This window comes from Arachis hypogaea, chromosome 3 (genome assembly GCF_003086295.3).
Source record: "Arachis hypogaea cultivar Tifrunner chromosome 3, arahy.Tifrunner.gnm2.J5K5, whole genome shotgun sequence".
NCBI lineage: Eukaryota > Viridiplantae > Streptophyta > Magnoliopsida > Fabales > Fabaceae > Arachis > Arachis hypogaea.
Genome location: NC_092038.1, coordinates 42,934,453 through 42,959,934, shown reverse-complemented (window position 1 = coordinate 42,959,934; position 25,482 = coordinate 42,934,453). Strand labels below are relative to the sequence as shown.

Genomic DNA, 25,482 nt, shown 5'->3' with positions numbered 1-25,482 from the left:
CTTTCTACTCTAAAATATTGATCTTGTTAATTGCTAATACATTTCTATTTTATTTTTAAATTCTGTCTCTAAATGATTTTGATTGTAATCTGATATCTTACTTACTTACATGAAACAATTGAATTAAAAATTGTTTAGTAGGATATAAGTCTAGCAATATATAATATATTGATTGATGAGGAGTTTAATGATATGTTTTATGTTGTGAAAATGAAAACTCAGTTTTATTGGGTATGCATTTTTACTTTTTTTTACATTAAACTATTATTTTAAATAATGTCTTGGAACATTTTTTTTTCATGAATTAAGAGATAACACAATCTTATTTGAATGTTTTTGTAGGTACTCCAATGAAGACGTTAGAGATCTAATAATGATGCATTCTGATACTTGATTTTGTAATAGTTTAAACTCATTTAGTTCAGGATATTTGCTTTTCAACATTATTACTTAAATTTCATATTTTTATTAATAAGAATTCTACTGGCTAATTTTTTTTAATTTTATACGATATAATTTTGTACTAAGTAGCATCTTTATTATATATATATATATATATATATATATATATATATATATATATATATATATATATATATATATTTAATTTATCTTTTATGATTAGCCACGGAAAAAACCATGGCTAAATAATCCACTAACATTAGCCACGGGCAAAATTGTGGCAAAAAAACCCAGCCCACCAATATTAGCCACGGACAAAATTGTGGCAAAATTATACTTGTTGATTATATTATTGTCATTTAGCCACGGTTTAGAACGTGGCTAAAATAGTGAAAACCGTGGCTATTTAAATGTCTCCACGGGTCACAAAACCGTGGCTAACAGGCCAAAAACCGTGGCTAACTGAAAATGCGTCGCCCTTGTTAGCCACGGATACCCATTCGTTGCTAACACTTGATTGCCACGGTTTTTCTTGATTTTAGCCACGGTTTTTTTCGTGGCTAATCACCGTGTTTCTGGTAGTGTAAGAACCAAATTGAGCTAATTAAGGTTAAAAACAGAAACAAAATCATCAACTATTTTTCTTCATCGATCGCTCCACTAATAAGTACTACTTGTAATGATTAATAACTATAAACATAACTAAACCAAAACTAATTAGTAACCCAATAACGCTAAATAGGCAAAGAATGATTAAATGATGCAGTCATATAAAGTTGATAGTCGAAAACTGTTTGATGATCTGAGATCCTTGACAAGAGAGTTTTCACCCACCACAAATTATAGACATGCATCATGATCGACCATTCTTGAGAAGCTTGTGGCCAATTTTGTAATAAGCGTAGGCATCAATGCTAGCATACTCAACTTGTTCAATGCTCAAAAACCTAGATCTCCAATCACTTTCATAAATATGCAAAGGCCTCAACATGTTCAAACCATACAAACCCGAAGCAAGTTTCTTCAGCCCTAGCCATGACATCCCATAGCAAAGTGGCCATTTCTTACTTATTAAAAGCTTTCTAATGTCAGCATGAGAACCACAATTAAGACCATACTCATTTTTAATCTTAGAAATATCATCAGCAACCTCATCACCCACAAAAGTGAAAGTAGGGTTCATGAGGAAGTTCTTGAGTGAACGTGGCAACTTCAAAATGTGGAAGAGTTGCAAGATAAGGCACTTATCATCAACGCAAAGTTGCAATGTTGCGGCTTTGTTGTTCTTGTAGCGAGAAAATTTTGGCCTCCATTTAACATCTAAGCCGACTACGACGAATGATTTTCCTGCATATAAAATGATGATTTCTTTAACCCACCGATCTACAATGGTGGATATGTCGGTGACTGTGGTTTCAATTGCTTTTCCATCAAAGTTGATAGTGTATTTGGAAGTGACATTGTTGAATGAAACGGTTGAGGCACCACTAATTCCTTGTTTAGGGATTGATGAGTATGATGATGATGATCCAAACATTTTGTTATGAAAATGAAAAACAAGAGACAATAAGAAGATATCTAGGGAGATTGGTGGTGGATAAGGATGAAAATAATTTGGTAACTTGGGATGTATTTATAGACTAAAGAAATAATGTAATGTAACCTTAACTCTACCTTCTCTTCTTGTTTTTATGACCGAGATAGAGTGCATGTATGTTCATTTAAGGGATCATGTATTTTTCTGGGTTGGACTCTTAGTGTTCCGAGTTTCTTTGCCAAACCAATGCAAAGAGATAGAGTAGAATAAATGTGATTTCATTTTAATTATTATTCTTTTAAAGTAACTATTTGAGCCTTGTAAAATATATTTATTTTTACTATTTTACTAACACTACAAAAGAGGTGGTAGATAACAGCGGCTATTTAAGGGTGGTTGGTTGAGCCACGGCTATTTTTCGATTGGGAAAATATATTGAACTAAGAGGTTATCAGCCAAAAACAAAACAAAACTACGTTAATTTATATTAATTATTAATTTTAAATTTAAAAATTTAAAAATTTTAAAAATTTAAAATTGATTAAGTAAACCTAATTAAAACCTATAAAAATCTTTCTCTTCTCTTTCACATTAACCTACCCACCTCCAACAATCACACACACAGACCTCTCTCTTTCACCAATGCTGCTGGAAGCACTGGCGACTTCCATGCTCTCCACGACGCCTTCAACAAGCGCATCCAAAACAACTGCTTCAACATAAAGTCCACCTTCGACTTCGTTACCGACAAAGCTTTCTCCTCTTCCCTCCTCAACCACCTCCTTCAAACCCTATCCACCCTCAACCGCGGCGTCACTCGCAAACTCCAGCGCGTCGATGACGCGCTCCACGCCATCGAATATATGGCACGTACCAACGTCGGGGGCTGCCGCCCCAATACAACCACCTTCTACCCCGTCCTGAACATCCTAACACGCCAGAAAGCTATAGACCACGCGCGGCGCATGGTGGATTTCATGTCCACGCTTGGCGTGAATCTGGATCTGACGGGACACAACTACTTCCTCATTGCACACTACTACGCTGGAGACATGGTTGCCGTCGCCGGAGTTTTGAAGAAGATGGAGGAAGATGGGATTGGTGCGGATACGCGTGAGAAGGATGGTGGATGATGGAGTTCCTATTTTGTATTCAACACACATGTTTGTAATTAGGGATTTGTTGCAGATGTTGCTCTCTGCGTTTTGGGATATTATGTGCTATTTTGAAGATTAAAGAAACTGCAAACTACACAATTACAGAATTATAAAAAAATTCATTTAATATGAAAAAAGAACATCCTAATATTTAACAAAAGAAATATCAAGCTTATATTTTAGCAAAAATATTTAAATATTTATAAAATCAAAAAAATATATGAAATTTTTAAAGAAATAAAGACATTCACATTTGCAATACAAAAAGATTCGAAAAATATATAAAAGAACATCCATTTAGTATGAAAAAGAAACATTCTAATACTTAGCAGAAGAAACATCCATATATATTAACTCGTAGAGATTTTGGATTCACCCAAACATATTTGGCTGATTTTTTGCTAATACTCTTTTGGTTCCTAGCATTGTTATTTTCAATTTTATAATGGATTAACGGTTATAGTGGTAAATCTAGTGAACGCTATTAGGTTTAGTTTGGATGAACAGTTTAATTAAGTTATTTTTTTAAAAATAGCTTAAACAATAAATACTTATATTAAAAGTAATTTATAAATAAGTTATTTTATATTTTGATTTTTAATTCTAAAAATATTTATTTTAAGAGAAGAATGAAAAAATATTTTTTATTTAAGAAAAGTTATTTTTTTTAACTCCTTCATAAGCATTAAAATAATTTTTTAAAAATTTTTAATTTAATTTTAAAAATTATACCAGATATTAATACTATACTTTTTTATAAGTTAAAAATTAAAAAAGACCGACCTAATAATAAAACATTCAAAGACTTGTACTAAGAACAAAAATTAGGTAAGATTAAAAACAAACAAAATCAACAACCATGTTTCTTCATCACTCCATTATTAATGAGTACACTACTTTACTAGTAATATAAATAAATATAAAACAATATCTAAAGATTAAAAACCACATGAATTAAATAAACAAGAAGTAATAACCTATATATTAACACCAGAAACCATAATCGTGCATCATCATGATCAACCAGCCCTGAGAAGCCTGTGACCAATCTTGTAAGAAACATAGGCATCAATGCATCCATACTCAACTTGGTCATCAGTGCTCAAAATCCTAATTTCCTAATTACTCAAACTCACAAGCTTAAACTTCTTTATAGTCGGAGTCGGTTTGAAAAACTTCAAAAGTTATATTTTAAATTTTTAACTTAAAAAAAATTATATTAATGTTTTTTGGTACAACTTTTTAAATATGTTTTTAATTTTTTGAAAAATTATTTAAAGGTTTTCAAAAAATAAAAATTTACTTTTTTCTTTTTCAAAAATTATTTTATTATTTCTATTTATTAAAATAATTTTAAAATAAATACTTCTATAATAAAATTTTAAATATAAAATAATTTATTTATAAACTACTTTGAATATAAATTCTTTTGTTTTAAGTTTTTTGTTTTTAAAGTAGCTTATTAGTTAAGTTGTTTATTCAAATTGACTCTCAAACTAACTACATCAGTACATCTATAGCTAGATATTCTTCAACCCGGCTAATTCCACCAGCCAGGCCATTTTTCCATGGCAAGCTTTTTAATATCGGCATGAACACCACCGCAATTGAGATCATACTCATCATTAATCTTAGAAATATTTTGAACAACCAAAAATCCCACGAAAAAGGAGATTAGAGTTCATGAGAAAGTTCTTGAGAGAAAGAGGCAATTTGTCGATGTAGACGAGTTGCAAGATAAGGCACTTCTTATCGGATTTGGATCTTCTAAAGTTTGAATTTTACTTTAGAGAGTAAAGTGTGATTTTTTACCCTTAAATAGTTTCTCTTTCATATTTATTCTTAGTCCCACCTATGAAATCAATGGTGAAAAATCACATTTTACTTTCTAAAGTAAAATTTAAACTTTAAAATATTCAAATCCCTTCTTATCAATGCAAAGATGCAATGTTGTCGATTTTATGTTCCTTGCACACCGTTCAACATTTAAGCCAAAATTATATAGGATTTAGATATTGTTTGGTTTAAGAGATATAGATATAGATATAGTTACAGTAATATATATTTATTATTTATTTATTAAGATACACATTTTTAATAGATACGGATGGATAAGTAAATGGTGAAAACTCAGATGCAGTCGACTTCACGTGAATTTGATATTGAGAGCTGTTAGATGATTTGGCTGAAATGACTAAAATTTTATCTAACGACTCTCAGATATCAACTTTCTAGTAGAGTCAGAAAACATTACAGATAAATTCGTTTTTCCTCTCATTTTTTTAATTAAAAGGTCAAAATTCAATTCTCTTGTCGATCAGGCGACACCCGGATTTGAACTGGGGAAAAAGGATTTGCAGTCCCCCGCCTTACCGCTCGGCCATGCCGCCAAAACGATATATATATATATATATATATATATATATATGAGAATACCCTTTTTTATTGAAAAAGAGATATGCACTTTGATCGACAAACACAATAATGAAAGGACAAAACGGAACCGTTAACTATACAATTCCTTGAACAATTCTTGACAATTAAGTTCTTCTTTAGAGGAGGCGGAAATCATAAAATCTTTTAATAATTTGCAATCAATTCATTCCATTTTTTCCTTCGCGTAAAGTCGACTTTACCTGATTTTTCACCTAAAAAAATATACAAATACATAAAATTTCTGTATTACAGTAATTAAAAGGTAAAACACAAATTTTTAGATATAGACACAATTCTTTTATATTTATATTTTAATTATACTTTCATTTTAAATTTATAAATTCATAATTATCATTTATAATATTCTTTCATCTTTTTCCATTTTTCACGCTTTGCTCTGCGCTTTCTCTCTCTCTCTCCATGAGATTTTCTTTTTCTTTTTCTTCCTCCCACTCAAACCACCACCTTCACCTTTTTCTTTATTTTCCGCCGGCCAAACAACCGTCGGCTCTTTCCTTCTCTCATTTCTCTTTTTCTTTGTTCTTCAACATTTAATCACTGCCGTCGCCCTATGCCGTCGTTACCTCCAAATCCGCTTTTCATGTTTTCAAATTTGCTGTTTTTTCTTTTTTTTTACAAATCCGCCACTGTCGCCTATCTTTTTCTAGCTTGCCTATCTTTTTCTAGCTTCTTCTTCAAATTTGTTATTGTTGCATCTCGCACTCTTTCTCTTTGTCCACTCTTCTTGCAGATTTTTTAATCTTTTTTTTTAAATAGAGTTGTTGATGAGTTGATTGTTAAATAGAGTTTTTCTTATTAATGGTTAAATTTTTTTGTTGAAATTATTGAAATTTTTTGTTATTTATTTTTTGGTGATAGATAAAAATTTCGGTGGTGATGAAGGTAAAGAATGAAGCTATTAATGACTTTTCAGTATTTTATATGTCTTTTATATATATATATTATGTCTATGTCTTTTTAATCTATGTTTTCAGTATTTATGTCTTTTTATACATTAATCAAACGTAGCGTCTATGTTTTTTTATAACGCAATGTTATTTAACATATGTAACAAAGACACATGATAAGTTTATCGAAATAAATTTTTAAATATTTTTATTTAATCTTATGCTTTCCTTACTTTTCTCAAGGTTTTTTTTCTCAGTATTTTGTTCCTTCTTTATTTGACTGTTTAGTATAAAATTGATTAATTATTACAGAATGTTCACTTTATTAGGTATGTAATTGCATGGTTATTTTTTTTTAAATGAATATTTATTTAATTTAGATTGAATTTAAGTAGATATAATAAAATTTTATAAATATTCATTTTACTAAATATGTGGATAGATATTTTAAGTGGATATAATAATAGATTTTTTTTAATTTGATTTAATCCTTTTGTATTCACATATTCAATGCTAAACATATATCAAATAACAAAAAAACTACAAAAATAATATTACTCCAAATAGCCAATTATATCACTCTCAAAAGTCAAAACATTAAAACATTATAAACCATTAAGTAGCATAGAAGTAACAAGACCAACCTAAAAACAAAACATTCAAAGATTAAATAAAAACAGAAACAAAATCAACAGCTATTTTCCTTCATCACTCCACTAATAAGTACTACTTTACTAGTAATAACTAATAATAACCATAAACATTAAAAACAACATAACTTAAAATAAACAAAAACTAACTAATAGCCCAATAACACCCCACACTATAGACATGCATATCCTGATGATCAACCACTCTTGAGAAGCTTGTGGCCAATCTTGTAAGAAGCATAGGCATCAATACAACCATACTCAACTTGTTCAATGCTCAAAACCCTAGATTCCCAATCGCTTTGACAAATATGCAAAGGCTTCAACATGTTCAAACCAACCAAATCACAAGCAAGTCTCTTCAACCCTGGCTTCCTATAATACCTAAGTGGCCATTTCTTATTTGAAAGCTCTCTAATATCAGCATGAGAACGACATTTAAGACCATACTCATTTCTAATCTTAGAAATATCATCAGCAACATCAACCCCCACAAAAGTGAAATTAGGGTTCATGAGAAAGTTCTTGAGAGAAAGAGGCAAATTGTCAATGTAGAAGAGTTGCAAGATAAGGCACTTGTCATCAATGCAAAGTTGCAATGTGGCGGATTTGTTGCTCAAATATGGAATCCCAGTTGGTCTCCATTCAACATCTAAGCCGACGACGACGAATGATTTTCCTGCATATAAAATGTTGATTTCTCGAACCCATTGATCTACAATGGTGGATTTGTCAGTGACTGTGGTTTCAATTGCTTTTCCATCAAAGTTGATAGTGTATTTGGAAGTGTCAGGGTTGAATGAAACGGTTGTGGCACCACTGATTCCATGTTTATGGATTGATGATGATGATGATGACCTAAACATGATTCTTATATAAATGAAAAAAAGAGGGAAAAAAGGAAGATAACTAAAGAGTTTGGTGGTTAGGGATGAAAATTAATTTGGTAACTTGGGATGTATTTATAGACTTAAAAGAAAGAATGTAATGTAACCCTAACCCTAACACTTCTTTTATTGACACAATTAACCCTACCCTTTTTTCTTCCTGTTGAGTGATGATGTATTTTTCAATGAAATTTCATTTTATTTTTTAAAATTAAAGTAATTATTTGGGTTTACTTTTATTATTTACTATTTTGAGTGTTTATTATTTGGTAAAAATTTAGGTGCAATCGACTTCACGTGAAATTAATAATTGAAAGCCGTTTGATGATTTGACTAATTTGACTAAATTTTTATTTAACGACTCTCCGCTATCAACTTCACGTGAAGTCGACTGCAACTGAGTTTTCACCTTATTATTTTTACCAAGCTATAGAATAAATCTATCATATTAAAAAAGAAACTACTAATCTACTCACAAACCATAATTCGGCAAAATTATTTAAACACTGAAAATCGCCTAAAAATTCTAAATTACATTTTTCTTAATCCTAATCTCAATAGCCCTTTTTCAAATCTCAACTTTTTCTTTATTTTTTTCTATCAATTTCATCACTTTTTTTACCAACATCACCACCGCCACTAACAGTAAATCCCACCTTCGAAGACAAAGAAAACTTTGGCAGCGCACGGCCTGTCGCCAGAGACTGGATATAAAAGTGACAAGTAGCACATCTTATAAGAAATAATGTTAATCTTCGGTGACTTCGTTCTAAAATTATTTATTAAAATATTTTTATTTAACTTATAATTATAAGGAATATAGAAAGAGATTAGGTGGTCATTTATTCTGATTTGATTTATAGTAAAATAGATCTAAATCTATCTTTAATTTTAAGATTTATACATGTTAAGATTATTAATAATTTTTTTTATAGAAAACATGTAAATTTTAAATTTTCAGTGCATTATTTGTATTAATTAAAGTTACATGTTTAAAAATTTTTATTTATAATAATCTTAATATTTATATAAGATACAAATTAATTAAATCTATAAAATAATTAAAAATACAATTGTATACATTCACTTGAAGATAGGGAAGAATAGTTAATCCATATTAATAATTATAAAAAATTGAACAAAATTCTTTTTAAAAGAAACATATATTAATAATAGGAAAGGATAGATAGTACTCCCTATCATCTCATTACTTAAGCAACAAATGCACTTTCATTGGGCATAACAACGAAATTGGGAACACTAAAAGTCTACATCCTAGAAAAATGCATCATCACTTATTGAATGACCATTGATATGCTCACTATTAAGTAGGACAAAACAAGAAAGGAAAAACGTTATTATATTATTATTTGATCCGTCTATATAAATATACATCACATTTTATCAAATCTCTTTACATTCATTCTAGCTAGTTTGATCCACCAATTTTTGTCTCATCATTTTCTTTTACCTAAGAAAAATGTCTCATCATTTGGTTCCCTCGCCAATAATGAATTTATTAATTTGGAATTTTATTTATTTATTATTATTTAGCCAACATATATATGTCGTAAAGACACAAATTGAAGTTATCAACTGGAGTAAGTCCAAATGTTTAGGGCACCACTAATTCCATGTTTAGGAATTGCTGATGATGATGATGACGGTCCAAGCATTTTCTTGTGTAAATGAAAAATGAGAGCCAACACAACAAGATATCTAAGGAGTTTGGTGGTTAGGGACGAAAATAATTTGGTAACATGGGATCTATTTATAGACTTAAGAAAGAATATAATGTAATCCTAAACCTACTTTTTCTTCTTGTTTTTATGACCGAGAGTGCATGTATGTTCATTTAAGGGATCATGTATTATTTTTTTAGGATGGACTCTTAGTGGTTCGAGTTTCGTTGGCAAACCCAATGTAAAGAGATAGAGTAGAATAAATGTAATTTCATTTTATTTTTTTTAAGTAACTATTTGATCTTGCAAAGTATATTTATTTTTACTATTTACTATTTTTCTAAGTTGATAACCCTAATAAATGTTAGTTTCTCTTTTTTTTTTTTATTAACAGTAAGTTGATGTAGTATGCAGTGACGGATTCAAAAAATTTTATCCGTGGAGACAAAATATATATATAGTATAATAATAATTTATATAATTATATATAGTATTATAAAATATAATTATTCCTCAAATTATTTAACTAACAAATTAAAATAATAAAATAATAATTTAAATAATAAATAATTTAAAATTCTATTTTTCTGGAATATAATTGAACTAACTGGATTAACTTCTCCTTATCAATTATAAGAAATGAGCGTCTTGGATTCGGACAAGCTATATAAAGAAGTATCAAACACAAGAAATAAGTGTCTTGGATTCGGACAAGCTATATAAAGAAGTAATTTAGTATTCACCTCTGTAAAAAGGATGTTGAGTATTTGAAGTTGTCTATCAACCACTTGATAGAATATCTCAACTTGAAAATGATGTAAATTTGAGATCTTTTGAGCTTTGTATCTTGATCTTTCTTGTGACACAAATATATCATCTATTTTTTGAACAGTAATATTATATTTGTCACAAAACAATGAGACTTCGTCAATTAAAAGATATCAACTATCATCTCTTATAGTTACAACCGTTGCTTAAACACTTTAATCAATGTCATAGCATTTACAATATCTTGATATTTTTTGTAACGCTTGAGATAATTCATTAGTAACTCCCAAAATATTTTTTATCAATTAATAAAATTAATGTAAGCTATATCAGTGACGTGTGTATATATATATATTGAGAGTTTATACTGATAATATATTCTTACATGATGAATTGCTTAATATATTCATATAAAAGATCCATTAAAATAAGAATATAATAGTATATAGCTTTAATTTATTAGAAATATTTGAAGCTAGCATATTATAAATACATCATAAATTCATCATAATTGAATACCACAAAAGTACAATGAAGAAAGATATTCAAATGGGGATATTACATGTAGAGTAAAGTATCATTTTTGTCCCCAACGTTTGGATAAATCCTATTTGTGTCTTTAACGTTTAAATCATCTTATTTGTACCCCTAACGTTTGTAAAAGTAATTCAATGTTATCCTGCCATTAATTACACATCATGAACGCTTTAGTTTGAGTTTTAAAAATCTCTTCTTGAAGTTAGAATACAAATATTTGGGATAGAATCGATGATCCACTCTGAAAAATAGCTCATCAAAAGTTGAAACTAATTACTACAACATTTACATAATTCACTTTTTTAGGGACATAATTGAATCTAAACACAAATAGTGGGTATAATATTAAAATCGAACACATCCAAGTGAGACCTAATTGAGAATGAATACATCCAAGTGAGAATAATTAAAAAATATAATCTGATTTGTTAGTATAATTGATAGTAGGATAACATTGAATCACTTTTATAAACGTTATGGATACAAATAGAACGATTTAAACGTTAGAAACACAAATAGAACTTACCCCAAACGTTGGAGACAAAAATGATACTTTACTCTTATATATAACACAAGTTAAAGGAAATTAAAACGCAAGTCCATAATTTGCATTAATTATCCTAATAGAGATTTGAAGGTACAAATTCTGGTTTCTTTGCCAGTAGCCAATTGTATATGGCAGAGCTTTGATGTATAGAGTTCATACTTTGGAAGCTAGGAATGAATGATCAGAATGTACTTTAAAGTGCTTGCTATAGAAACTGAAAGCTATGTACTGTAAGCTTCTAAATCATCATCCTTTTTAACATTCATATCATAATCTCCTCATTCCCCTCTCATTCTTATTCATATCATAAGTTCCTAGATTTGTGTTTCTCTATTTTCAAAATAATTCTTCTATTATAGAAAAATGTCAAGCCAATTACATCAGAACACAATTACATCAAAACAATTCTTCCATCAAAACACAATTATATCATCAAAACTCTATTATATTAGAAGTTTAGAACTCTATCAGTCTATTAGAACACAATTACATGATTTACATCAGAATAAATTCAATCACATCAAAACAAATTAATTAACTATATCAAATTGAATGAATTAATGAACTATATCAAATTAATGAACTATATCAAATTAATAACAATGCAGCAAATGAGAATAAAAACTGAATGAAGCAGGGTACCCAACGGCAAAACCAGCGGCAACCAAGACCCAGGTACCAGCGGCAGAACTAGCGGCACGGCGGCACCCAGCGGCAGAACCAGCGACACTCCGCACACCCTGAACTGCTGAAGACAGAACCAGATCTACACGTCGAAGGAATGAGAAGACAAAACCAGACGAGGATTTAAGGCTTACAACTGTGAAGACCGAGGAAGAAGAAAAGGAAGAAGACGACCTCACCATACACCAGACGCTGAAGGAACGCAGCGCCAGAACCAGACGCGGGCACGCTGCAATGCAATGAGAAACTGACGAAGCCGACGCAGGAGAAAGACTAAATGGAGTGAGCGAGTGGCGGGAGACGACAGTAACTGAGGGTTGGAGTTTGGAAGCGGTCAAGCTGAAGTTGGAGGCTGGAGCAGAAGAACAAAATTGAAAAAGAGAAGGAGAAGGATTAGCTTATTAGGGATTTGAAGGGTGAGGAGTGGGGTCAAAATGAATTAGATGGTGGGGCAAATTAGACAATTTACTAAGAACTACTAATTAATTTTTCTAAATTCACCCACTAAGTGCTGAGTAAATTCGTCTTTGGTAGTGTGTGTTTGGATTACAGTTTGTAAATGGGAGTTTGCATAAAATTGATTTTGTAAAATTGATTTTGATGAAAAATAAGTTTGGATTAATGTGATTTATGTTTGGCAATCTTTATATTAAAATTGATTGTAGTAAAATAAACATTGTTTGCAATATACTACTCAAAATTACTTTTAGATGAAAATTTATTAAAAGAGACATCAATTTAAATAATTTATATATATATATATATACAAAATCAGAATACTAACAAAAATAATATAAAAATATTTATCATATAAATAAAATAAATACAATAAAAAATAAAAATATGAAAGAGAGTATTATAAATTTTATAATATCAAACAAAAAAAATATTCTATAATTTTTTTAGCACTGTTAGCACTATTTAATTTAGTATTATTTTGGACTATAAATTTTTATTATTTATGGCTTTATTGTTACTTATAATTAAAATTTTTTGTTTATTTTGTCCTTTTTTATAGGATTATAATTTATATTATACAAAATTTTGATAATAAACGTAGTATATAATAATTACAATTACAAATTTTACAAAGTCAGAATAAAAAATAAAAAAAATTAATACAAAATAAAAATAGAGTACATCAAAGAATAAAAAAAATCATACAGATAAAAAATAATAAAAATTTCATAAAATCAACAACATATATCATATGAACAAAAATACAATAAAAAATAAATAAAATTCATATGAATAAAATCAAATAAAAAAATTTCATACACAACATAAATACAATGCAGTAAAGGATAGAAAAAAAGAATTCATATGAACAAAAAAAATAAAAATATCATAGAAAAATTAACAACATTTGTCATATAAATAAAAGAAATACAATAAAATAAATAAAAAATTATATGAACAAAGTCAAACAAAAATAAAAAAATATTTCATAAAAAATATACATATTAAAAATAGTATAGTAAATGATAAAAAACTCATAAAAACATAACATGAAAAATCAGAACACTGCATAAATAATATAAAAATATTTATCATATAAATAAAAAATATAATAAAAAATATAATTAAAAAAATATAATAAAAAATGAAAAATTAAAATATAAAAATAAGTACTAAAAATAATAAAAAATTAAAATATTCAATTTGCTAGTAAATAAATAAATCTGAACTATTTTAATGAAAAAAAATTGAAACAAATAACTATGTAGAAGTAGAAAGAACTACAAAGAATTATTGTGAAGGTAATAGTTACTAGTATCCATTTTATAGAATAAAATGAAGGGTAGGATTGGTAACAAAGAAATAAAATTTTCACCTAATTTTTCAAGGATAATAAGCAACCATAAACGTGTTAGGTACCAGACAAATGACACAGCAAAATATAGAGATGAAAAATTAGAAATTTGTATAAAATATGGAAACAATTGATGAATTGAATAACTTTCTTTGAGCATTACAACTTCTCTCTATCACAAGGAGACTACAATAACACTCTCTCTTGACAAAAGGAGAACACACTTCTCTCTACATATATAGGAGAAAACTACTCAAAGAAATATTATGTTATTCTATCTAAATGACTTGATTGAAATGAATTAAAGAAAAGCTCAATTTATAGGTGAGTCTCTTCAATATCAACCATCTGTCAATTAGAGGTATATAATTCTTCTCTTTTTCAACCATTAAAATCCTACGGTTATAAACTAGGATTGTTTATTACCTTTCATTTTATTTAGTTTTTATTTATTTATTTATTTTCTAAAATTAGCTTTACTAATTTTTACAATCTCCCACTTAAAGCTAATTTTGATAAATTTTCAAAATTCATGTTGCTCATGTATTCCATAGGCCGTATGAGGATCTACACCATTCAAACTTTTCTGTGTTGATTGGTTTTGTCATGGCATCTGCTAGGTTATCTTTAGTGTGAATCTTCTGCATATCAACACTTCCTTCTTCTACTACTTCTCGAACAAAGTGATATTATACTCCAATGTGTTTTGTTCTTGAATGAAAGGCAAAATTCTTTGCAATGTGCAAGGCACTCTGACTGTCACAATACACAAAAATCTTCTGTTGTTTGTGTCTGAATTCTTCTATCAAGCTTTGGATTCAAATAGCTTCCTTGCATGCTTGTGTAGCAGCTATATATTTAGCTTCGGTAGTAGATAAAGCTACAACAGTCTGTAATTTAGATAGCCAGCTCACAGCTCCTCATGCAAGTGTAAATACATAGCCTGTAGTAGATTTTTGTTTATCAAGATCACCTGCAATGTCTGAGTCGACATATCCATTGACAATGAATTCCGATCCTCCAAAATATAATGCAACATTCGAGGTCCCTTTGATGTATCTCAAAATCTTCTTAACAACATTCCAATGCTCTTTACCCGGATCTGCCATAAATCGACTTACCTCCGCAACTGCTTGAGCAATATCTGGCCTTGTACAGATCATGGCATACATAAGGCTTCCCACTGCTGATGCATACGGAACTCGAGACAATTCCATCCTCTATGCTTCACTACTAGGGCACACACTTGAGGATAATTTAAAATTCATAGGAAGTGGGTTGAAATTGGTTTACATTCTTGCATGTTGAAGCATTGCAAGATCTTCTTCAAATAATTCTTTTGCGATAGCCAAATCTTCCTATCCTTTTTGTCTCGATGAATTTGCATCCCTAAAATATTGTTTGCTAGTCCCAAGTCTTTCATATCAAACTTCCTAGCCAACTGTGCCTTCAATTCTTGGATTTGATCTTTGTTGGGACCTACCACCAACATGTCATCCACATACAATAGCAGAATAATGAAATTATTATCACCAGACCTCTTGTAATAGGTACAATGATCTGAACTAAGTCTATTGTATCCAAGGCTAATAATGAAAGAATCAAATCTCTTGTACCAACACCTTGGCGCCTGCTTTAGACCATACATAGATTTAGTTAACCTGCAAACCAAGTTTTCTTTTCCTTGTTCTTCAAAACCTTCTAGTTAGAGCATATATATCTCTTCTTCAAGTTCTCCATGAAGAAAAGCAGTCTTTACATCTAATTGCTCTAGATGTAAATCAAATGCAGCACACATAGCCAAAACTACTCTAATAGCAGTTAATCTCACCACTGGAGAAAATATTTCATTGAAGTCAACACCTTCTTTCTGAGCATATCTCTTGACAACCAATCTTGCACGATATCGTTCCACCTGATCATTACTATCTCGTTTGATCTTGTAAACCCATTTGTTACCAATGGCTTTTCGACCTACTGGAAGTTCAACAAGTTTCCAGGTATGGTTCCTATGTAATGCCTCAATTTCTTCTTGCATTGCTGTCATCCACATAGAAGCATATAAATTTGATAGACTTTGAAGTAAGAGCTCTGCACGTTCGTTTTCCGCCATGGTATATTCCAACGATGAGAGTTGGGAAAATAGCGTATTTAGATTGTTTATGTGATCCATTGTCAATGTGGATTCACTCATTCGAAGAGTATAAAGTCTTCTCTTCAAGAATATCTTGTTGTGAAGTGACTTGACTTCATATAATTTGGTGAGAGCATCCCAAATTTCCTTTGCTATTTTTCTCTCTGCTACATTTGATAAAACTGAGTCAGCTAGTGCCAAGTGTAAGTTTGCAACAGCATTGTTGTCCATCTCCTTCCATTTTTCATCTGTAATTCCAGTGGGTCTACCTTCAATTGCTGTCACGTAATTGTCTTTTCTCATAATGGCTTTTATCTTTAATTTCCATATGGAAAAATTACTCCCACTGAATTTTGGAATTTCATACTTTGCTGTCATTTTTTTTAGACGGTAACTCGCAGCGAAAAAAATAATCAACAACCTTTGGACCAGACAAATGACACAACAAAATATAGAGATAAAAAATTAGAAATTTGTATAAAATATGGAAACAATTGAATAACTTTCTTTGAGAATTACAACTTCTCTCTATCACAAGGAGAAGACTACAATAACACTCTCTATTGACAAAAGGAGAACACACTTCTCTCTACATATATTGGAGAAAATTACTCAAAGAAATATTATGTTATTCTATCTGAATGACTTGATTGAAATGAATTAAAGAAAAGCTCAATTTATAGGTGAGCCTATTCAATATGAACCATCTGTCAATTAGAGCTATATAATTCTTCTCTTTTTCAACCATTAAAATCCTACGGTTATAAACTAGGATTGTTTATTACCTTTCATTTTATTTAGTTTTTATTTATTTATTTATTTTCTAAAATTAGCTTTACTAATTTTTACAAAATGTGCAATGCAGAAGCTACAAATTTTAGTTTCCCCTGAACGTGTGTTTAGAGGCAAAATCAATTTTGCGTTCAAAAAGATAAAAATGGCCAAACATAAAAGTGAAATTTTCAAAAAGATCAAAAGCGCTTCTCTTCTTCCCAACGCGTTTACCAAACACACTCGTAATATTCTGACATAAATTGTTAAGAATATGCTTTAATTACGTGTAATGATATTACCACCACATTATATTTAGTGATATTAAACATGTTAATATAAACCGCGATATCGTATAACAGTACATAATTTATTTTAGGTATAATTACTCTGTTTGTCCCTATAATTTCACGAAATTTTCAATTAGATCCCTATACTTTTTTTCCTTTTAATTGGCCCCTGTACCATATTAATTTTTTTGATTAAGTCCTTATTAACGGTAAAAGTTAAAAAAATGTTTATAAAATATAAATTTACTAATTTACCCTTACCCCTTCTCTTCTTTCTTTCACCCTCACCTCCATCATCTTCTCGCCCTCTTTTTCTGTCTCCATCCTACTTCTACCAACAAGCTCCATTCTTTCATGGCAGAAATGATTATACAACACAAATTCAAAACTAAAATTTTTGCCATAATTAATTTTTAGGATGATCAAAAATAGAAATTTTGTCATGACATAATACAAACAACACATAATCAGAACTCATAATCATAATTTTTTAACACAATCAATTTTGTTTAACATAATCATTGAGCAGAAGTAAAACCAATTCAAAAACAGAAGTAAAAACAGAAGTATAATGAAGCAAAAACAAAATGAAACTGAAGCAGAATGAAGCAAAAGTAAAATGAAGCAGAAAAAAGGTAAAAGCAAAATGAAGCAAAATGGAGGCCGAATTTGAGACGGCAAACAACAACAACGGACACGAATGAAGCAGCTCGTTGATAACATCTTCTAACAACGATGGCAGCAGCCGTGTCATACTTCGCCGCCTCGCTCTTCCTCAACCCCTTTCTTGCTCCTCGCAATGTGATATCTCTTTTGTGGTCTCTCTATTGTATTGTCTTTCTCTCTGTTGAGGCGTGAAGGGTGGTGGAACAAAGATTCAACGATGCTCCTATTTGATCCACGCAACAGATCTGGGAAGGTGGAAAAGCCAAATGTGACGGTGTTGGAGGCCGTCTCAAAGGTCGACACAACAGATCTGGGAGCTTTTATTCAGTGAAAATCTCAGCATAGTTCCGAGAACTTTTTTTCAGTAAAAAACGCATGGGTTTGGACCTTCTTCATCGCCAGCATCACCGCCACTCAGCCGCATCGACATCTATGAACTTTTCCAAAGCGATGAACTTTCATCGAATGTTCTCTTTCGCCCGCAGTTTCTCCAACTCCTTCTTCCCTTCAACCCCTTGTGTTTTTGGTCATTGAATCGAAATTGGGAGGTGAAAGGAGAGGTGGTCGGAGGTGGAATTGGAGTGGAAGGAGGGGTGCGGTGGAGGAGGGAAAAATGAAGGTGTGAGAGAGAGGCTGGAGAAGAGGAGGGAGACGGAAAGGTGGAAGAAGAGTAAAGGGTTAGTTTTGTCTTTCTCAAAATGAAAAGGGAGACATAATTTATGAATAAATATAATTAATCATATAAATATAATTAACAATTTTATATAGTTATTTTTTTAAATCGAATAAATATAATTAATCATATAAATATAATAATATAATAATATGAATATGTTTTTTTTATTAAATTAAATTAAGTTATTAATGAAATTATATTTATTTAACTTTTAATTTAAAAATTTTATAATTTAAAATTTTAAATTATGTTAATAAAATTAGATTAAATAAAAATAAAAATATACCAGTACGATATAGATCGTACTATAATGAGTTTATGAAATTCTAAAACAAAATAAATCTTAAAAATAAAAATAAAAAATTGTTATGGAAAATAATAATTTTTTTTATTTTATTTCAATAAAAACATTAACAATAATAAAACACTAATTAAAAAAAACGTTGCTTAATAAGTAAAGATGAGAGATTAATATTTTATGATGATTTTATGATTTTTATTTAAAAGTATAATTTTATGTTAGTGTTAATTTTTTAAATATTAATTTTTTTAAAAAATATAATTTGTTGGCATTAATTGTTTGATGATGTTATCAATATATAATAAGGTGAATGTTATGATGCCTAAAAGATGTTGTCTGGTTACTAAAATAGGTTAAAAAATAATATTTAATTTAAAAGATATATAAATAAATAATTTTTAAAAAATCAAAACTTACTACAAAAGTAAGTTAGGCAAAATTTAGGCACCAATTCATAGGCACCATAGAATTGGCCATATAATAAAGGCTCTATTAATAGAACAATCCCGCTACGTTAGCAACTGCCAACTTCTGCCGTCTCTTATTTATGATTATGTTTAATGGAAGTGTCTTTGTGGATGTGTCTAATAAAAATATATTTTTTATGTCTGTATCTAATGAAAGTGTCTTTATAGATATATTTTTTCTGGATGTATCTCTTTATACATATTTTAAAAATATAATAATTAATTATTATTGGCAATAAGTTGACAAATAATATATTGATAATGTATATTTTTCCTTAATAGAATATCTGTTAAAAAATTGTGCCTACCACAGATTATAATATTGATAATGTAAAAGAGTTTCAAAATTCCAAACACAAGGGAGTATTATAACATTCATTATGTTACACTATATTCTTTCTTTTAAGTCTCTATAAATGCTTCCCAAGTTGGTTGCCAAATAATTTTCGTTGTTTAATCCCCACGAAATAATTAAACTACGCTTATATCTTCTTGTTTTCTCCAGTTTTACTTTTACATCAGAAAAATGGTCGGATCATCAACAATCCGTAATTACAAAGGAATCAGCGGTGCTTCAATCGTTTCCTTCTGCACCGACACTTCGAAGTACACTGTCAACTTTGATTGGAAACAAATTGAAACAACAGTGACTGACAATGCCACCGTTGTAGATCAATGGGTTCAAGGCATCAATGATCTATATCCAGCAAATGAATCCGTTATCGTTGGCCTAAATGTTGAACGGTCTGCAAGGAAGAACAGATCCGCAACATTGCATCTTTGCGTTGATTCGAAGTGCCTTATCGTTCAACTTTTATACATTGGCGAATTGCCTCTTTCTCTCAAGAACTTTTTCATCAAACCTAATTTCTTTTTTGTGGGCATTTTGATTGCTAAAAATATTTCTAGGATTCATGATGAGTATGGTGGTCTCAGTTCGGGTAGTGTTCATGCCGATATTAAGGAACTTGCCATTCAAAAATGGCCTGACCGGTGGAATCTGCTGGGTTTGGAGGATCTATGTAGCAGTGTGCTTGGTTTAAGTATGAAGAAGCCTAAGCTTGTGAGTTTGAGTAATTGGGATGTTAGAGTTTTGAGCGTTGAGCAAGTTGAGTATGCATGCATTGGTGCCTATGTTTCTTGGAAGGTTGGTTACAAGCTTCTCTGGGATTGTTGATCATGATGATGCATGTTTATGGTTTCTGGTGTTATTGGGTTATTAGTTCTTGTTTATTTAATTTGTGTTGTTTTTAATCTTACTTACCTAGTTTTTTTTTTTTTTTATATAGAACCTAGTTTTGGTTCGTAGTACATCTGTACATGTCTTTGAATGTTTTATTAGTAGGTTTGTCTACTTGTTCCTTCTATATGTTACTTATTAAGGGATTAATGTTTTAATATTTTGAGAGTAATTATTTGGAGTAATATTATTTTTGGAGTTTTTTGTTAGATATATTAACTTTGCATAGCATCATTTCCACCCTCTATTTATTCTATCAGTTTTTTTTGCTTTATTTCACTTGTTGCTATCACTTTTTGGTGCATTTTTAAATCAATATATGTAAGTGTATATATACTACTTAAATTGTAATTTTTTCTTGTCAATATTGTTTATTAAATTAAAATGAGCAATGCTAGGGACAGCAATTTTTGTGATTGGTAGTTATCAAATAGCCATCAATGATGATTTAATGATGTGAGATTGGTGTGAGATTTCATCCGTTAACTCACCTTTTCTTTTTTTGTTAGTTACATGCTGGCCAAAATTCAATAAAATTGCTGGTCTTCTAGACTTTTTCAACTAAAATTGCTAGTAATTTAAATTTTTTTATTATTTATTATTTAATAAAATTAGTATATATCAACATAAATTAGTTTATGGGAAAATATAAAAAAAATTATTAAAAAAATTTTACATGTGAACAAAGCCACATAAGAGAGAGAGGGGCAGGCGAGAGGGAAAAAATTATGCAATTAAATCATGTTAATTCATGAATAAAATAATGTTAATAAAGATCTATAACTCTTAACGGAATAGTCACTGGTCACAATTTTTATTATTCTAATTTTTTATATTCAAAATTTATTATACAAATCTTTTAAATTTTTTCCGACATCATATTGGTTTTGAAATTTTTTGTTTGCTATTATTATTGAGTGAAGACATAATATTTTTATTTATATTTATCTGTTAAATATAATTTTTTATTTTTATATCCTTTTAGTGTTCCATGCTTCATAAATTGGCATAAGAATGAAATTGGAAACACTAAAAGTCCATCCTAAAAAAATGCATCATTACTTATTAAATGACGATGGATATATTCACTATAGTTAATATTAAAACCACCAATATAAAATATATATTGAAATATAAATATATATTAAAAATAAATTAAATTATACATATATTTATATATAAATATATTAATGACTAATTTTAGTGTACAAATAACATTTTTTTATTAATTAATTAGACCAAAACACAAACAAAAAAATGATCATTGGACTTTCGACTTGATGAATACTCGGTTGCAAATCACATTCATTCTAGCTAGTTTGATCTACCAAACTCTGTCTCATCATTTTCTTTTACATATGAAAAATGTATAGATCATCATCAAGGATCCATAGATTTGGCAATAGTACGTAGTAGTAGTAATAATAGTGGTGCTTCCGATCCAAATACACAATCAACTTTGGTGGAAAAGCAATTGAAACAACGGTTACAAACAAAGGCATTGTTGTAGATCAATGGATTGAAGAAATCAATGTTCTTTATATGCTGGAAAATCAACCGTAGTTGTTGTTGGATTAGATGTTGAATGGAGGCCAAATTATTCTCGCTACATGGACAACAACAAATCCGCAACATTGCAACTTTGCATTGATGAAAAGTGTCTTATCTTGCAACTCTTCTACATTGACAATTTGACACTTTCTCTCAAGAACTTCCTCATGAACCCTAATTTCACTTTTGTTGGGGTTGAGGTGGGTGATGATATTTCTAAGATTAGAAATGAGTATGATCTCAATTGTTTGCTGTTATAGCTCAAGTTAATTGGCATTGGACGTTGAAGTATATATGGCAATCAAGTTGGTGTATGATTATTAGGTCATAAATATGAAACAACAATGAGCTTGTCTTTCATTCATGGACTACATGATCTTCGTGGTTGTGTTTAAGCAGTTACAATATTTTAGACTTTTTTGTATCATTAATTAGATATAGGATTCACACATTCATTTGGGATTATGTTTTAAATTTAATTTAATCATAGCTAATAATTATTTTTATCTGCTTATCAGTATTTGCAAAGTTAAATATATAACGGAAAACATCTCCAAAATTATATATTAACTCGTCCAAGAATACTTAATTATAATAACTAGTACCATAATTACTCTCAGAACATTAAAGTATTAAGCCCTTAATTAACCTAGCTAGCTAGAAGCTAGAACTACATACTAAGATACAAATTAACAAGCTAACTAAAAAAACAAACCACCATCTTTCTTCATCACTCCACTAGTAATTAATAACTAAGATTAAGAGCCACATGAACTACCTACACAAGAACTAACCCAACAACACCACAAACTAACTAACACATGCATCATCAATCAACCATTTTTGAGAAGCTTGTGACCAATCTTGTAAGAACCATAGGCATCAACGCAAGCATACTCAACTTGTTCAATGCTCAAAACCCTAGATTTCCAATTGCTCTGACATATATATGCAATGGCAAAAAACTAATTAAATATGCATAATCAAGATCAAGTGATCAATCATCCATGAGAAGCTTGTGACCAATCTTGTAAGAAACATAGGCATGAATGCATCCATACTCAACTTGCTCAACGCTCAAAACCCTAACTTCCCAGTTGCTCAAACTCACAAGCTTAGGCTTCTTCATCTTCAAACCAACCACATTGATAGCTAGATCCTTCAACCCCGACCGGATATTATACTGGTAGGGCCATTTTTCTTTGGCAAGCTCCATAATATCGGCATGCACACCGCACTTGAGACCATAGTCAGTTTTTATCATCGAAATAACTCTATCAACCCCAAAACCCACAAAAAAGAAATTAGGGTTCGTGAGAAAGTACTTGAGAGAAAGAGGCAAATTGTCAATGTGGAGGAGTTGTAAGATAAGGCACTTGTTATCAATGCAGAGATGCAATGTTGCGGATTTGCTGCCTATTCCACTCACCAGTCCCCGTTCAACATCTATGCCAACGATAACGGATGAATTTGCTTCATATATAGCATTGATGTCTTGAATCCATTGTTCCACAATGGTGGCTTTGTCAGTGACTGTGGTTACAATTTCTTTTCCATCAAATTTGATTGTGTATTTGGAAGTGTCAGGGTTGAATGAAACGGTTGATGCACCGCTAATTCCATTATACTTACGGATTGATGATGATGATGGTGGTGATGATGATCCAGACATTTTCCTAATGGATATGAACAACGAGAGAAAACAAATAGATATATAAAGCGATTATTAAGAATGAAAATAACTCGGTTACTTGAGATGTATTTAACTATTTATAGACTTAACAAGGAATATAATGTAATTATGTAATCCTACCCTTTCTTCTTCTTTTTATATTTATGACTGAGAATTAATGCATGTATCTTCATTTAAGTGATTATGTATTTTTCTAGGATCGACTCTTAGGATTTCGATCCCAATTTATTGCAGTAATCTAGGATTGAATAGTTTTTTAATATTGTAGAGTTATAGTGAGTTTTAAAGGGATGTCGAAAATCAGGAAATTAAAGGATAATTTAAAAATTATGTAGTAACATAAATTTAATGTAATGTGAGAATATTTTTGTCAATCAAATTTTTCTTATAGTTATAAGATGAATCGATTTTTAATGATAATTTTGAGCAATGTTAGGGGCAGCAACTTTTGTGATTAATAGCCATCAAATAGTCATCAATAATGATTTAATGGTGTGAGATTGGTGTGAGATTTCATCAAATGGTTCACCTTTCTCTGCTGGTTACATGCTGGCCAAAATTCAATAAAATTGCTGGTTTCCTAAACTTTTCCTTAAATTATTTTTTAAGAATAAAAATAATATTATACACCATTATAAAAGTGAAAAGTAGCATCTTATAAAAAATAATGTTAACACTGAGTGACTTCATTCTAAAATCATTTATTAAAATATCTTTAATTAACTCATCAGAATTATTAGGATCGGCATAGAAATAAGTTAAGTGGTCTATTATTCTTAAATCTGACCCATAGCAAAATAGATTTAAATCTATATTTTTTCTAAAATGATCTTAAAAGTACATATTAATGTTACTTATAGAAAAAGTTTTTATAAAAAATATAAAAATTTTAAAGCATTATTTGTATTTGTTAAAGTAAAATATTCAAGAAATTTTAATTTATAGTAATATTAATATATGTCCTTAAAATACATATTAATTAAAACCATAAAATAATTAAAATTATGATTTTACTAAATGCTAAAGAATAAAAATAATTTGAATTAGCTAGTAGTAATTTTAATATTTTAAATTAATAAATGATATTGTTGATTAAAAATTACAATTTAAGTAGTATATATATACACTTAAATATATTGATTTAAAAATTTACCAAAAAGTGATATAGTAACAAATGAAATAAAACAAAAATTCATCGAATAAATAGAGGTTAATTTTTTTAGAAATGGAAGAAGATTATGTATTTCAGTGTAACGGTTAATTAGTGTACTTTTTTATATGATTTTTTTTTATTTTAAATAACAAATTGAACTCTCATTTTTTATTTTAATTTTTTTTAATAAATATAAAACTAAAGATCAAATTGATATGATTAAACAAATTTAAAAATAAAAAACAAATTTGACCCTTAGAATTACTTCTTTTTTAACAAAACTGAAAATTACAAATCTAATTCTCTAATAAAAAAATGCTATTTATATACTAAAATTATATACTAAAATCAGCCACCAATGTATTTGTGTATAAATATATCATGTATAGTTTAATTTATTTTTAACATGTATTTGTATTCTAGTATGTACTACTAGAAAACTAGTTATTACAGACGGATATTTTCGACGGATTTTATCCCACGAAAATACAGACGGAATTTCAGAGAGATTTTTTGTTGGAAAACAAAAAAA

General features: G+C 29.4%; 4 protein-coding genes and 1 non-coding gene across 5 annotated transcripts; 2 read left to right on the top strand and 3 right to left on the bottom strand.

Annotated features, from left to right (window-relative positions):
* Positions 1–1,255: 1,255 nt before the first annotated feature.
* Positions 1,256–1,939, bottom strand: LOC112776745 (3'-5' exonuclease-like). Its single transcript, XM_025820983.1, has one exon. It carries the CDS (start codon positions 1,937–1,939, stop codon positions 1,256–1,258), a length of 684 nt encoding a protein of 227 aa, XP_025676768.1.
* A 154-nt stretch (positions 1,940–2,093) lies between these two features.
* Positions 2,094–3,072, top strand: LOC112776735 (pentatricopeptide repeat-containing protein At3g56030, mitochondrial-like). Its single transcript, XM_025820973.1, has 2 exons — positions 2,094–2,113; positions 2,565–3,072. The coding sequence occupies exons 1-2, from the start codon at positions 2,094–2,096 to the stop codon at positions 3,070–3,072; spliced, it is 528 nt and encodes a 175-aa protein (XP_025676758.1).
* A 2,343-nt stretch (positions 3,073–5,415) lies between these two features.
* On the bottom strand, positions 5,416–5,486 carry TRNAC-GCA (transfer RNA cysteine (anticodon GCA)). The gene has a single exon. It is a non-coding gene; the product is annotated as a tRNA-Cys (tRNA).
* A 14,353-nt stretch (positions 5,487–19,839) lies between these two features.
* Positions 19,840–20,490, top strand: LOC112776727 (3'-5' exonuclease-like). The gene has a single exon (XM_025820963.1). It carries the CDS (start codon positions 19,840–19,842, stop codon positions 20,488–20,490), a length of 651 nt encoding a protein of 216 aa, XP_025676748.1.
* Positions 20,491–23,101: 2,611 nt separating this feature from the next.
* Positions 23,102–23,776, bottom strand: LOC112776719 (uncharacterized). Its single transcript, XM_025820957.1, has one exon. The coding sequence runs from the start codon at positions 23,774–23,776 to the stop codon at positions 23,102–23,104; it is 675 nt and encodes a 224-aa protein (XP_025676742.1).
* Between the last annotated feature and the right edge of the window lie 1,706 nt (positions 23,777–25,482).

What these genes read in the sequence shown, in the direction of transcription:
- LOC112776745 (XM_025820983.1), bottom strand. Translation starts at nt 1,939, where the DNA reads ATGTTTGGATCATCATCATCATACTCATCAATCCCTAAACAAGGAATT.
- LOC112776735 (XM_025820973.1), top strand. Translation starts at nt 2,094, where the DNA reads ATGACCGAGATAGAGTGCAT. An exon ending in ATGACCGAGATAGAGTGCAT is followed by an intron (nt 2,114 to 2,564) that starts GTATGTTCATTT and finishes TCACACACACAG; the next exon opens with ACCTCTCTCTTTCACCAATG.
- LOC112776727 (XM_025820963.1), top strand. Translation starts at nt 19,840, where the DNA reads ATGGTCGGATCATCAACAATCCGTAATTACAAAGGAATCAGCGGTGCT.
- LOC112776719 (XM_025820957.1), bottom strand. Translation starts at nt 23,776, where the DNA reads ATGTCTGGATCATCATCACCACCATCATCATCATCAATCCGTAAGTAT.